Source organism: Oryzias melastigma, linkage group LG3 (assembly GCF_002922805.2).
Source record: "Oryzias melastigma strain HK-1 linkage group LG3, ASM292280v2, whole genome shotgun sequence".
In the NCBI taxonomy this organism is placed as follows: domain Eukaryota; kingdom Metazoa; phylum Chordata; class Actinopteri; order Beloniformes; family Adrianichthyidae; genus Oryzias; species Oryzias melastigma.
Genome location: NC_050514.1, coordinates 22,765,416 through 22,781,170, shown reverse-complemented (window position 1 = coordinate 22,781,170; position 15,755 = coordinate 22,765,416). Strand labels below are relative to the sequence as shown.

Genomic DNA, 15,755 nt, shown 5'->3' with positions numbered 1-15,755 from the left:
TAGCAGAATTACACCCTTTAAAAGCACCGGGTCATGTGATGCTTGAACTCCGCCTCGTTTACAAGTGACTCCGAATTTTTAATACCTTGTAAAAACAAACAATAAAAGAGAAAGGATGCCAGATGGTTCTACCTGTAGAGACTTTGTGTGTTGTAAACATTATTAAATAAAGTATATGAGTGGATTTACCTCAAGAGTGACCAAACCTAATTTAAGCAAACATTGAAGTGTAGGATTGGGTTTTGTCTGTAAAAAAAGTTTCATAATCATTGTAACATTTTTTCCTGCTGTACGCACAAGAAGAAATTTGAAAAATGACTTCTATTTTTACATACTTTAAATATCTTTATTCATTTTTGCTTCATTTCAAAAGCCTGCATGCAACTGCAGAGCACTGCAAGGTCCTTAGCGTGAGAGTTTATTTGTTACACAAGCACCATGCATTCATTATTTAATCTATTAGCAGACTCTTAAATGCATTTTGAATCAAATATGCTTCTGTCCTTTTATTTTTGGCCTCAGATGTTATTTTTTGGGTGATTTTTTTCATATTCATCTATACTTGCACCCTTTTTGAGTGCTATGAAGGGTGGGTGTGTCAGCAGAACCTTTGGGAGGATGAAGCTCAGAGTTTATGCAGAGTCACTGTGACAGCTCTTTTGGCCATCACTCACATGCTCAATCATTTAGCCATAATGGATAGGGAAGGCAACTCTGGAAATGGAAAGGGCTTCAGTCCCCAGATTCAGCCTTTAAGCTGCTTTAGAGGATTGCTGGGTATTTTCTCTCTCCCGCCCTCCAAAACACACAGCTAATACTGGCTCTGAACCAGAATGAGAGAGGGCAAAAGCCCGGGAGTTGAGCTGCGCAGCTGCAGGCACAGAGCAGAGAGTGGCCAAGCTGATTTGTCTTGGCTTTATAATCTACTCTTGGGAGACACGTGACAACACACTCTGCTGCCAGAAAGGTCTTGTCGCTTCCAGCTGGGAAAGTGAGCTTCTGTCCCCAGCTGACCACAACAGTGTCTGCAGGTCAATCTAAATATTTCACAGCGTCACACAGTGTGTTATTCTTGATGCGTATCCTAAAATACCTATTGTGACATCACTGACTAGACCGGAAATGTAGGGTGCATTAAAGTTTCAGTTATGCAGCAGGCAGTGCAGAACTGTCTTCTGCTTTGTTGAATTACTCATGCATAGATTTATGTCTGCTTTGGGAGAAAGATTGTTCCAGGCAAGTCAGGATGTTTTAAGTATGCACGCAATATATATGCAGGACAAGCAATGGTTGACTCAAATGTTAAAAATGCACATCTTCTAAACTACACTAAGAATTAGCTGTATGAGTTCCCAAATGTATTTAATTAAAATTAAATAACCTCAAAAGAAAGACTTATTTTTAATTTGATGGCAGAAGTTTTTGTCAAATGTGATTTTATTATGTGCAAAGTCACAACACTGCATAAATGTTTCATCAATTAATTGCTGACTGTATGACGTCATACATCTGCACAGAGGTTTTATTTATTATTATTTTTTACAGATTAAACGGTTTAAATAAAATGGGGTTTATTATTATTTTTCATTATTGTTGGTTTGTTTTAAGTGGTAATAATTTCTCTCAGAATTTCAATTTTAGTCCATTTCATTTTTATTTTTTTCTTTGTGGGAAAAATGAAGTTTTCAACATAATATTTCATGCATTTTTGAAAATATATATATTTACTCGTGTTCAATTACAATGAAATATTTCCAACTAAAAAGTTGTAAAAACAAAAAATTGAGCGAGTAGCACCAACAAGTGGAGAGTTGATAAAACCGCATCCAGTCCCATTTCTCTCTGCAGGGTGGAGCTCTGACCCCAGCATTGCCAACATCTACGGAAAATAACGGAAAAGGCCGAACCCAACCCCGGAAGCTCGTGGCCGTCCGTCACTGGCTACTGTCAGCCCGTTGTTGCAATGATGGATTTCCTCTGCCGAGGAGCAGCAGAGTCCTTGAGTTTTAAATCAAAACGCTGTAAAATGGAACGAGAAGGGCGCGAAAACGTGTAATATTCGTATTACAAAGGTATGTGTTTCTGTCGCTGTGTTAATGCTCAGTTTGTGTTGCGGCGTGCTTTGCTAGCATGCTAGCTTGCTAGCGTCTCTCCGAGGTTAAGTCAAAAAACGAGATTTACGGTCAACTTCTGCTTCTGCGGGTGAGGTTTCGGGCACGGCCACAAGCCGGCTTCCCTAACGGGCTTTGTGTGCTCACTGAAGCGTCCACCTACAGTCACGACCCTTAAAATTAACCCTACAACGAGAAGACATATCAGATCTATGCGTTAAGCCTTATTTTTCTAATCATACTTGTAGCAGCGTGGGCAGCCACATAGATCGTATATATTAAAGATGACCAACTTTTTTTTTACCCACTAATGAGTCGTGGTAAAATGCGGTTGAATGCCAGTGTCAAACTGCAAACGGGGAGGATTGGGAATAACATTGAGTTGCTGAAGGGATGGGTGTGTTTCCTGGTTTAAATGAGCAAAGTTTGACTCTTGTTTTGATGTATTATGCTGCACCTGTAAGTAGGCTCTTATGAGAGTATAACATTGTTATCTTTTACCTATCTCAGAGCTGTAAATAAAATCAGTTGAGGTCACTTAAAAAATTAAAGCTGACAGTGCGGTGTGTTCATTATATATTATTACTTTGTACTTTTAGCTGACATTATTTTTCACATTTGTGCTTCATTGCTGATGTAAGAAGTTTGCTTCACGGCGCGTTGAGGCAAATCAGATTTGTTGCATCTCAAATTCTCTCTTTTTTCTTTGGTTTTTTGTTGCAAAACAGATTTGAACAACCTCCATGCCATCTGCTAGTGTCTTTGCTTAAAGCTAGAAGACCATCATTCCACTCCCTGGACAGACTGATTGACCATTCATCTTTGTTTACCAAAAATATAATCTAACTGCCATAATCATGTTTTCTACATAGATGAGAAGCACATTTTAGACATTATACATTTAAAAAAATTCTTCCAGTTGTCTATGCCTGTTTTTTTTTTTATCTTTGATTTTCCTGTTATTTTTATGCAAATTATTTTTTATTTGAACATTTAAGCAGTACTCTCCTTTTGTGTGACTCTTCTTCATGTCTTCTGGAGACACAGTTTAAAGAGAATGGAGAAGAGTCAGAGATGTACTGATTTGTTATTAAGTTAAGAAAAGGTCAGCAGCCATTTAATTCATTGCTGCCTATTTTTATGCCCAATCCAAAAAAAAAAAGCATAAAACAAAGCAAAAAAGACCGTTTAACCTTAAAGACCAATAAAAATTGTGTTTTGGGACAATTTTTTTTTTCTCATGATGGAGGAAGGCAGAATTTAAGATTAAAACTGTGTGTCTGAGTATTTCTTTATTCAAATCGATGAGAATCAGGAGCAGACCAAAAAATCCTGTCGGAAAAAGCTTGTAGGTGTGACGTAGAAGTTATTACGGCAAGGCACACAAACTTCCTGCTCCGCTACATTCTGATTCATCCGCTTGTAAACGGGTACATCCATGTTTGTCTTTTTTTTCTTTGTCTGAGCCAGACAGAGTGAGACTTTAAGGTTAAAAAAGCTCAAACATGATAGTAAAAACAAAAACAGTAGAGCATCATTTCAAATGTCTATTAGGTTAACATAATGAAATCTGAAATAAAGCATTTACTAAGACCAAATAACTCTAATTGAGCAGCTGCCTTGAAAACTGATGGACATACTAGATGACTTTAGTCTTCATTATCTGTTTACCCCTGCAGTGACCTTCTACAGATACAGTACTCAGCACAGATAATTAGATTTTCTTTTTTAATAGATGCTTTAAAAAGTGCAAACACTTTCCTAAAACTTCTAGTTGCACCATTTGGATCAAAGTTTGAGACAGATTAAGTGTCTTGTTTGTTGTACCTCACTCTTGGTTTGGTCATTTTAATGACAGCGTCAACATTTCAAAGGTTTCCTATCAACTGCTTTATGAAACTTTAGATTTAAGTTCTGAAAGTTTGTGTCATAAATTAAGAACAGTTATGGTTTTGAGTTTAATTTTGCCAGATAGGTTTAAAAAATGGCTGCCAATGTTTGTGGCTGTCAGGAGGATATTGTTAGTGTTGGGGATGTCAGCACTTCCTGTCTCTCATTATCCAGTTTGCTATATTAGAAGGTTTTGAATGCTGGGATTTTCAGTCAGCTAGAAGCAGAAAGCTGAGCATGCTGCATTGACCATCTCCCTGCAAGACTATAATTTGATTTCAGCACTTAAAAAAAAGAGAGAGAGTGGTCTCGTGCCTCGAAGTGTAACACCTGAGTCGTTGTCCGTCCACATTGCTTGAAGTCTCACTTCGATCATCTTTTGGTCTGTTTCTTAGAGTTCCTAGTGGTTTAATGATTATGCTGTTTTTATGCAAAATAAAAAAACTTGTGTTGTTTTCTAAGACATAGTTTCTGCAGAGCAGCAGTAGCTCATTAGAAATGTAAAAACTGCAATAAAGCACACAAGATTTAAAAACAAAACATGTCATGATATGAACCTACTTTGACCTGTAAAACTTTGAGCTCAGTTTCCAGCCTTCTTCTTTTCTCTACTTCTTGATTTTATTTCTCATGAAGCTCTTTTAGTCTGTTTTCTAGAAAACAAATATATAGAATTTTTTTCTAAGCAAATTATCAGAGATGCAGTTTCATTTCAAAAAGTGTTAATTCCCTATTTTGAAAAGGAGAACTTTAAAGTCCTACTTCAGAGTCCGACTCCGATCATCTTTTGATCTACTTTAAAAATGCTCCCAGTGGTCTTTTAATTATGTTTTTAAGGCAAAAATCAAAAGACCTGCGTTGTTTTTTTAAGAAATAGTTTCTTTAGAGCCGCAGGAGCTTATTAGAAATTTGCCTCAGAGTTGGGAGTGTTGTAAGCCCGCCCCCACATCCCATCATCCACCTGTTGACTCTCTCTTTCGTTAGCTTACAGCCTCTCACAACTCAACCCTAACATTACCTGTAGAACAAAAATGGCGAGCAATATCACAGCAGTACAGGTTTGAGCCGGATGCTTTCTTAGACGAGGAAAACGAAGACCTACGTGGATGTAGTTGATACAAGCGATTGTATCGGGATGTAATGGAGCAGGGAGTGGCAATTGTAGCTTCTATGACATACATTCAAACTTTTTCCCCACTGCTTTTTTCCTGATTTTCCTGATTCACCACGATTTGAATAAATAAATACTCAAAAATGCATTTTTTATTTTTTCAAAATATCTCCTCCCTCATGAAAACTGAACCCAGAGTGGCGCATGGTTTTAGCATCAAACATGTGAAACAAGACTCTCATGTGGGATGTGTTTTCTATTGATTGTGCCCAAATTCAAGAAAGTTCACCTTTTAGTTTTTTCTATATGGTTGAATGTACTGACAACAGAAAGAAATGCTTTATCCTCCTAATGGAATACTCTAAAAGTGAGAGCATACCAACATTACCATGTTACCATGTTCCAAATTGCAACACATAAATATACAGAACATTCAGAAAACGTCTGTTTTTTTTTTACATCTCATCCAGACCAAGTCAAATAGTTGCCGTGATAATGATCAAGCTGAGAGAAGCAGCCCTGCTTTAGTTTGATATAATCAATCAGAAATGACTGGTGATTGTGTGTTGGTATTTAAGGGTGTGGCGAGTTCCCTTTTCCCCCCTGTTGGGTTTCCTCATTATGATTTTGAAACACACTTATGGTGAATCAATCACTTTAACTGATCTTAGACTAAACTGCAACACAAAAAAACTTATTTTGAGGCTTTGCTTTGTGTATCAGAATGAAGTGGGTAAGTGGGTCTGGTTATAATTATTATTAGCCTTTGTGCACCACTGCTGCAGGATCAGTTTCCTTCAGGGACCAGGAGAGGCATCGATTTATCCTCAAGCTGTTGACTTTGTCTCTCCTGAATGCTGTCTTTCGACCTTGATGTGAAAACACGATGAAACTGTAATGAGTAATGCTTGTCTGAACAGTCGTGGGAGGACTCGTGGGGTTCTGGAATAAGGAACATGCTTAGGTTTAATGAGTTATTTTTATTTTTTAGCTGTTGGTAGTAAAAATAAAAATAGTGCAAGCTTGATAGTACTTCTTGTTTTGTCCTCTGTGATGATTTTGTGACCCAACTCTATATATGACAAGCTCAGTCATCGAGTTGCAATCAAAGATCTAAAACTTGACCTGAAATATGTCGCTAACGTGATTCAAACGTTTGATCTTGTCTGTGCCCTTTTGCTGTAGGACAAATGTCAGATCTAATCTTTTTTTTGTTGTAAACATTTCTGTCAAATGGATGTTATTTTCATAAACACAATTTTATAAACTCAGTCGTCCTCTCCTTTCTCCAGGGAAAAATGCAGTCTTCAAACCATCGACTACGGGACATGGAGCAGCACCACCCGCTGCTTTCGGGGGGCACAGACGTCGAGGCGGGTAGCCTGGCAGCCGGTGTGATGGTTGGGGGTCCGCACTCGGGTCACGGCGCGGGGAACCGCACGATGTGGTTCATTCAGGACAGCTGCGGGATGGTGTGCGCCACCATGACCTGGTTCCTGGTTCTTTATGCTGAGTTCGTGGTGAACTTTGTCATGCTTCTGCCCTCCAAGAACTTCTGGTACTCTCTGCTGAACGGAGCTGTCTTCAACTCTTTGGCTGTACTGGCTCTAGCCTCACACCTTCGCACGATGCTCACAGACCCGGTAAGGAAGTCAAGCAGTGAGCTGAGTTACATGAACTTAAATAGAGTATGGCTATGTCAAAATTCCCACCTTAAGTTCTAACTACTAAGAAACTATACAGTGTAGGACTATCTAGTGCCCTAGATTTTTTTTGCAAAAATTGTTCAAACGCAATGCATTGTGGTCTACATTCATCAATGTAGTAAACTTTGAGCCACACTGTTTTTTGCAAATATTTCTGTGAAATTTCTAGGACACTTGATTTTGTAATTACAGATTTGGACAGCACGAGAAAATGGCAAACACACTATATACTGAGTAGGTATTCAGAGTAGAAATTCAGACATACCTTAAAAGTTTAAAGTACAAGTTCGGGTTCTTTATCAAGAGATGTTTTTGAAGGCTGTTAGACCACTCACTACACACTCAATACTCTTTTTCAGACAAATATGAACATTTTTAGTAGGGGTGTCAAATTATTCCATTAATCGCGATTAATTAATTACAGAGAAATTTGCACATTTTTGTTTTTATCACGTTAATCGAATTTTTAATCAGTAACTGTTGTCATGTTCTCAAATACAAACTACAAAGGTACTACTAATTATTTGTATGAGCGTTTTATTTAAACTTGGCAAAAAAACGCCTCTTACATCATCCCAGAGTGTGTCTTGGTGTCATCAGCAATGTGACAATTTGTAGTTCTTTCTCATTTGCGTCAATATATTTTGGATTGCTACTGTTGTTAATTGTTAGATTTGAGCATTCTCAACCTCATTCTTTGTTCTTGTTTGTTTTGCTTTGTTTTTTCTTAATTGCCTGAGATTGAAATTAATGCCCCTTGTTGGTATAAAAGTAAGGTTTGACGTCATGAAGCCAGTTTTTAGCTGTAATTTGATATTTTCCTGAGCCATAATGTCATGAATTTAAGTTTAAAAAAAAAAAAAAAAACTACAAAATGAGGCTTTTTTACAGCAATTGTTGGGTTAAAAATATTTGTTATTAAAATCAATGAATTCAATTAATTAATTGCAGGTAACAATTAGTTATAATAATAATAATAATAATAATAAATTTTATTTGTCAGGCGCCTTTCAAGGAACTCAAGGTCACCGAACAGGATAAAAGCACAAATAAAAAATATAGAACATTGGTGTTAGTTGCACAAAAAAATGAATCGCGTGACAACACTAATTTTTACACTTTATTCCCTTGTTCAAAGTTTAAACCTTCATAGAAAAATAATGAACACAAAGATCTGCTTGTGATCAAAGATTTATGTAGATTTAGCAAACTGAAGACATTCTGTACAGGAGACACGACACAGAGGAGGTTGATTTGACTACAAGGTAACTAGCCAATCAGGAATCAGAACATAATGTGCTTTAAAAAAAAAAAAGATGCAAAATTGCTCAGGAAAAAGTCAGTGACACTGCTAAAAGTGAACCACATTATATGTAGCATAAGGACATTTTCCCTCTTAATTTCCCATGTAGGTCTTTAAACTTATTACATGATTAATCAACTTCTGTCAAACCGTTTTTCCCCACTTGTTTTAAATACTTTTTTGTCCTGGCTTCTTTGTGCTTTAGGGTGCAGTTCCCAAGGGCAATGCAACCAAGGAGTACATGGAAAGCTTACAGCTGAAGCCAGGCGAGGTCATCTACAAGTGTCCAAAGTGCTGCAGCATCAAACCAGAGAGGGCCCATCACTGCAGGTCAGTCCACTCAGCCTGCACTTTGAAACACCCATTCAGATCACTTTAAAGCCCGAGTGGTGACACAGTTACACCTTTGTTTCTTTACCCGGGACACAAGTTCAAACCTTCTATAGTTTGTTCTAGAGTTAAACTCTTGTGGAATGTTTGTTTTAGCTTCACAGAAGAACTTAAATCTCTGCAGTGTCTTTTTAAACTTCTGTCAGCATTTTGCTGCAACATTTCTGATGTTTTCATCATTTCTAAGCTCACTTGAATACTCCAGACTAACAAGATGTTTTGCTGGATATACTCGCCTTTTTTTTTAAATCTGCTTTTTTTGCTTAATGGTTTAAATATTTACACAATGTAATACCTGATGGGCTTTTGTTTATAGTTTTGGTGCTTAAGAAAAAGAACAGATGTTTGAAAAGCTTCAGTGTTTAAAACTGACTATTCTAGGACTAAAAGCTCTTTTACCGACCATCTTAGTAGTAAAATGTACTCATTTGTGTAAACATTTACAGAAACTGCGTCTTTAGTAAAATCTGTATCATTTTGTGCATTAACAGTTCTTTTCCCTTCTGCAGTATTTGTAAGCGGTGTATCCGGAAGATGGATCATCATTGTCCCTGGGTCAATAACTGTGTGGGAGAAAAAAATCAGAGATTCTTTGTTCTCTTTACTGTAAGTACTCCAGAGGTGTCGATGGACTAATTTGTGTTGTTCTGCTGGGTGTGGTAGAAATGTTTAAGATGTTTTTTGTCAAATCAAAATGATGAATGTTTTGTGTTTGCTTCTTCTCTGCACAGATGTACATAGCTTTGATATCTGCACACGCCCTGGGCCTCAGTGGCATGCACTTCTTCACATGTATTAAAGTGCAGTGGAATGGTAAGACTTAAACTTTAGGTTAAAATAAATGCATAAACAAAAAGCTGTATTAAAATTGCACTCCTGAGAGCTGGGAAAGAAAATACAGACGAGTTTACCTGCTGAGTCTGTGTTACTAAAGTTGTGGAGCTTGATTAGGAAAGATCTGACATTCAAATTTTTCCTCCACTGCTTTTGTTGGACTTTTTTGTTGGAGGAATTTGGAAAATTAAGCTAATATTTGCCTTATAGAGGTCATGCTTTCACTGTGATCCTTCAGAATGAGTAAGAAAAACTCACTTTGGAGTCTGTGACCTTTAAATAGAGCGTGCTGCAGAGAGCGAAAGTAGTTTAATTTCCTTCAAAGCCTCACTAGATTTAATAGTTTGTCCGTTTTTGTTTTTAGCAACCAAAACTGGAGTAGAATAAATGTTAGAAAAATTGGGGTTTTTTTAGGCATTTGGATGAGGTTTTTATTGCAAACTAACAGTATTTTTCTCCTTCTGTGTGGTCAGAGTGCAGTGATTTTTCTCCCGGGGTGTCTGTGCTGCTGCTGATTTTTCTCTGCCTCGAAGCCATCCTCTTCCTCACTTTCACGGCTGTAATGTTCGGCACACAGATCCACTCCATTTGTAACGACGAAACGGTTAGTATCCGCTCCCCTCCCGGCACTTTGCGCATCCAGTAGCTTCACTGTAAAACTAAGATGTTTAAACCAAAGATGACAGCAGCTCTCTTCATCTGTAAATAAGTGATTCTCGCCAAACAAGTTCCAATGTCTTACAGGAAATTGAACGTCTTAAAAACGAGAAGCCGACGTGGGAACGCCGCACCAGATGGGATGGAATGAAAACAGTTTTCGGGGGTCCGCCCTCTCTGCTGTGGTGCAATCCATTCACAGGTCTACGTCTGCGCCGGCTTCTGCTGAGCCACGGGCGTCGCAGCGGGTCGGAGTTCTCCGTCTGACAGGATGGGGTCGGGGAGGGGTTACACCACCAACAGTTGCTACGGTTTCCAGCAGAACTTCTAACATGCCCTCTGTGGCCGTGACTGAGATGGACCTCTTCTCCCTGAGGCTGTCCTTCATGTCTGGATGACAGGCTGCTATGATGCATCACAGTCACCACTCAGATTCCCTTCTGCATTGCTGGGGTCGTGGAAAAGCATTTTTAAACACTGGAGGATCTTTTTTTTATTTTTAAATCAGCATCATTTGGATTTGTGTGTATGTTTGTCAGTAGATGATCTAATGGGTTTTTCTCCCCACTTTTATTGGAACTCGATCCTTGCACCTTTTGTTGGCAGTTTGAAGGGTTTATCTTCTGTGCTGCACAAAAACGGTTGTTTAGTTTTTTTTTTTTTTTAGCTTCATGTCTTCAATCGCTTCTGGACCCTAAAAAGATCACCAAACTCTTCTATTGGACCCAGGGAAGGGAACAACATACACTACTTAAGAGAACACTTGAGTGGAATCATGTGGAGCATAGTGGACATCAGAGGCTGAGCTGAGACGCTTGAATTTGCATGTACAAAAGCTCAATCAGTTGGCATCTCAACCTGAAAGTGGGGCTTTCATCAAACAACAAATGATTGAACGCGCTACGAGCAAGAGCCTTATTCTTATTCAAACAGACTGAATGGACTTTACGCTTTTAGTGTGCATCTTTCTTTTTTTTTTTTTGCATCAATAACCAAAAATGTTGAATTTTTGGACTATGATCTGTTTTTTCCTCCTTACTTTTAAAAATACTAATCTTCAGTTGCCAGATGACTATTGGGGGACAACTGCAGTTTATTCTTATCTTCCTTTGAGTCAAAAAACAGTTTTGTATCAAATATGTTTTTCCATTTTACCGCTTCTACATGCTGCTCAAAACCACCGACTGCCAGAACACTGTAATAATTCAGGATATCTCTTCCTTTATATAAAATACTTACCAAGGGTATCAGAACATTTGATGGAAACCCTTCAGGATAAAACTTCACTAAGGCGGAGCTCAGTATTATATGTGGTAGATGTGCATGCTGCTTGGCGACTGTGTGGTACGACATTTAAAAAAAAAAACTTTCGTTAGGCTTTCTTTATTCTTCTAGAAAGTCATACATTCAGAAAGAAAGTACTAAGATGGAAATGAGTATTTTGGAGCGCAGAAGGTGGCTTTTCTTACTTTACAGTTTATAGGAATGAAGCCCTAAATTATCTGGCCGTAAGGAAGGAAAAATCTATTTATCCAAGCACTTGCATTGCCTTCAAACTCATGCAGTCAAAAGAATTTGCTTGAAATATTTACATAAAAACAGATTTTTGGGATTTAAAGAGCAACTGTTGAATCACGCTGCTTCCATCAAATCTCGTGTTTTTTACTTTTTTTGGATGGTCTACTGGTGTTTCATTTCTTTGACTGTCAGAGGAAAAAAAATATTACACTGAGAATACCAGATGCTTAAAGACTAGTGTTTTCAGGTAATGAACAGCAATTAGAATGTAAAACCAGTATATTATAGGATTAGTGGTCAGTGCATTCAGCACTAACTGATATCAGGGGATTTTATTTATTTTTAACGCTGGTCAAATTTTTTTTTTTTTGCTGGATGTTTTCAGAATATCTCTTTAGAGTTTAAACATCTATATTTAATGCTGTTTGTTCTAAATCTCACAATGGAATAGAGGCGAATCATTCAGAAATAAACCATCCTTGAGTTAAATATTTTCATATTAACTCAAAAAGCAATGTCACAATCATGTAGGTTGCTAACTTTATCCACTGTTGTCAAAATAAATGAAAACTTTTACTAGAAGTCAAATCCATACATGTGATTAGAGGCTAGTCTGCAAAAACAAAAGTTTTGAATGAAAGAGAATTGATGCGTTTTTTGTGCTGATTTGCTATCATTGTTGTTTTGTTTACAAGTATATGATCAAAGAGTATTTTTTTTTCTTAATCTTACTCCAATGCTGTCAGTGTCATAAGTTTGGGATCTTTTTGATAAATCTATCATTTAACACACTTTACTGACCGTTGTGTCATCTCTGCCTTCTGCTGTGAGACATCAAAAAATCTGCCGAATGAGCCAATTGTTGGACACCGTGCAACCCATCTACAGCAACACTGTGCTGTTGATTTTTTGTTTGTTTTTTCCACAAACTGTGGTGCTGTTTAAAGGAATTTATGCATAAACTAGGAGGCTTTTGTGATGAGTATTAACAGGATGGAAGCTTAGACACAGGTTTATTTGTCATTATCGCTGACAAAGACTTTCTTACCCACTTTCTCCAGAGAATGTTTCTTCAAGGACAAAAATCTTTACAAACAAAATATAAAGGTAACTATTATTAACTTATGAATTGAATGTTTTATTAGGTTTTTTTGTATTGTGTCAGAAAATGTCATTTCCTTCATGTCATACTTTTACATAATAAAATTAAATTAAACCTATGATTTCTGCATGATTTCATTGATGCAGAAATACATTAATCTAAAGAAGAATATGGGGTAATATTATTGTTACATATATATATATATATATATATATATATATATATATACACACATACATACATATATGTATGTGTAAAAGTATGTACATCATGTAACGATAAATATATATATATATATATATATATATATATATACCCCCATACAAAAAAGTATTCTTCAAGTATATTTTTTAAAGTATACTTAAGTATTTCTCAAAGTGTACAAAGTATGCTGACAGTTTACTCACAATCATACTTTTTGAGACTAAATTGAAAGTTATGATAAAAAATAGTGTCTCATATTTTGGATGTTACTTTCGTTCGATGATGTCACCAATAGTCGCCAGTCTGCTAGTGTTAGCACGGACCTTCCAGTACTCAAATATACATAACAACAGCGGTTTTATAGCTTTAAAAATGTCATGCTACAACAAAAAGTCAGCACTTACATTTAAATGTAAACTGTGGTTCAGAGCGCATCCACGTGTAAAAGGGCTTCTCATTACAACGTGGTTTACCCTCGCGACAGGGTCAGAGGGTCAGAGTTATAAAAAATTTAATTTCTGGACACACTTGCACAAAAAATGCCCCTTCAAATGGAGGGTAAGGGTGAAAGGAAGAATTCCGACTGGGCTTCAGTTTATGAAAGTATACTTTTCTGGTATACTGTAAGTTTACTGAAATAAACTTCAAGTTTACTTTAATTTAAAAAAAGTTAACTTTAAAATACATTTAATTTAATTAATCAAATATTATTAATTTGGACAGAGAGGAAAGCCAGCATTCCAAGGACATGCAAACTCCACATAGACAGGTACTCCATTGGGATTCTTATTAAGGTGTCCCGGCCAGGACATGCACCAGAACTTGCATATTGATCTGTGAATGAAGGCCCACGTTATTTGTTCTTATTACATACCACCAGCAGAAAAACTGATGGAAATTAATGTTGGCCACATGTGATTCCTGAAACCAAGATGCACTTTACTGCATTGCCCGCATAAGTTTGTCCAAGGCTGGATTTTATATGTTGGTCGCACAGATTTAAAAATACCCTTAAAGTACAAGTTCCCTCTCTACAACGAATTACTGACCGGGGGAGACCCTCCTCAGGCGACCCCACCTCACTGCCTCATCATGGAACCCAACATGGTGGAAATAAAAGAAAAAAAAAAAACTTTATACATAATCCGCTTTGGCTGGTAAAATCCTCAGTTACCCAATTAAAAAAAATGTTTTTAATATTAAAGCTGCCACAATCGATTGTTAAAATAATGACTAATAAGGTGTTATTTTTCCTATTTCTAGATATTCTTTTTTTTATTTGAGCATGTCTGATGACAAAATGATCTTCTGACAAAGTTTTGAGGAAGAGTTGTTTTGTGTCTTTTTTGCTTAATTATGAATTTGAGTTTAGGTACAATAGTTTGACCAAGATTTTCATCTTCACATGAAACCGAATCCATTTTGTGAACTAGGAGGACAATTTTGAAACTTTAAAGTTTTGTCACTTGTGTCAATCACAGATCAACTGAGGAGAAAGACAATTAGATGTAATGAGCATCAGCTGCGTGACCTGCAGGCGGAACATTTTTAAAGCTCCTCTTGTGCATTGGCTCCTCATGTGGTGTCTGGCAAGATGGGAGCTGAGTCATTTGCAGCACTTTTTGTTCTGGCTGTTTGCCTTAGTAAAGGTATGGATTTTTCTTTCATCTGAAGTGTATTTAATGCAAATTTAAACTTCCACTCCATTATTTATGGAAACTGTTTCTTTAAAGGTTTGAGTCTACCAATTGAAGGAGAGGACCAGAATTATGAACTACTGGGAAGAGAAAATGGTTAGGAATATTTTTTTTTCTTTTTTTTTTTTTATAAATAGATCAATGCAAACATAAAACTTGATCCTCTTCGTTTCCTCTCCATCAATAGGCTTTGCATTGAGAAGAGAATTTGGTCTATCACAGTCACTCGGTTCCAGGTTGGATCATCTTAAAGAGGGTAAGTTTGCTCTAAAAGAGGAAATTCATGAATGATAAATGTGTCTTAATTTCTCACAGACATGACATGGAAGTGAATTTAAATTGACTTTACTCAGATTGCATTAAACTAATTTGTATTTAACTTTTTTCCCAGTACTACTGGAAACAAATGAGGTGGAAGCCAAATTCATTACCATAAAAGATGCCGCCAGCAACCAGACTGTGTCCGACGCCGCCAGCAACCAGACTGTGTCCGACGCCGCCAGCAACCAGACTGTGTCCGACGCCGCCAGCAACCAGACTGTGTCCGACGCCGCCAGCAACCAGACTGTGTCCGACGCCGCCACTCAATTTCCAAAAGCTCACTTTTGGTGATCTGTCTTTTGCTTTGTAATTCAAATAAATCTATTTTAATTGTATGGGAATTTTAATTATTTAGACTGAACACTTTCTAGTATCATTTAAAGTACAGAAGAGATTAATGCAATGAAATCCACAAAGGTTGTCCTCCTCAATTTCTAAAGGGTGAACTTTTCCAGAGTTCTTACCCCTTTTGCTATTTACCTGGATTAAGTGTTTAACCAATAAAAAGCTAACATGAAAGGTTGGTTGAGAAACGTATGGAACACCGATCAAGGAGACATGAAATTTCAAGGCAAATGATTTTGGTTTTAAAACTATTTGTGAAACCAGTTTTCTTGAACGTTAGCCATCTGGTAATGTACGTGTAGCAGGATGATTTGGGTGCACCTGCTATACAGGTGGTGGCAATTGTCCTGATTGCCAACAGTTTGGCACAGATGCAGGCAGAGTGGTATTGTCTGCCTCACTGTGCCTCAGGTTCTTGGCCCATGCAGTTGGGCACATGAAGCTATAGCACAAGGGTTCCTTGAACACTGAATCCCAAAGAGCATGCAATAGGTTAGGAGTCACAGATGGTATGTTTGGCCCTTCACCCTGTGCTTCTCAAAGCTAATGATGCTGCTCTGAACCCC

The 15,755-nt window shown here is 37.3% G+C and overlaps 1 protein-coding gene across 1 annotated transcript; it reads left to right on the top strand.

Moving 5' to 3' along the window:
- Window positions 1–1,804: 1,804 nt before the first annotated feature.
- zdhhc7 (zinc finger DHHC-type palmitoyltransferase 7) lies at window positions 1,805–12,316 on the top strand. The gene is made up of 7 exons (XM_024296265.2): window positions 1,805–2,072; window positions 6,405–6,755; window positions 8,327–8,451; window positions 9,021–9,117; window positions 9,243–9,324; window positions 9,819–9,949; window positions 10,090–12,316. The coding sequence occupies exons 2-7, from the start codon at window positions 6,411–6,413 to the stop codon at window positions 10,267–10,269; spliced, it is 960 nt and encodes a 319-aa protein (XP_024152033.1). The 5' UTR covers window positions 1,805–2,072; window positions 6,405–6,410; the 3' UTR covers window positions 10,270–12,316.
- Window positions 12,317–15,755: the final 3,439 nt, after the last annotated feature.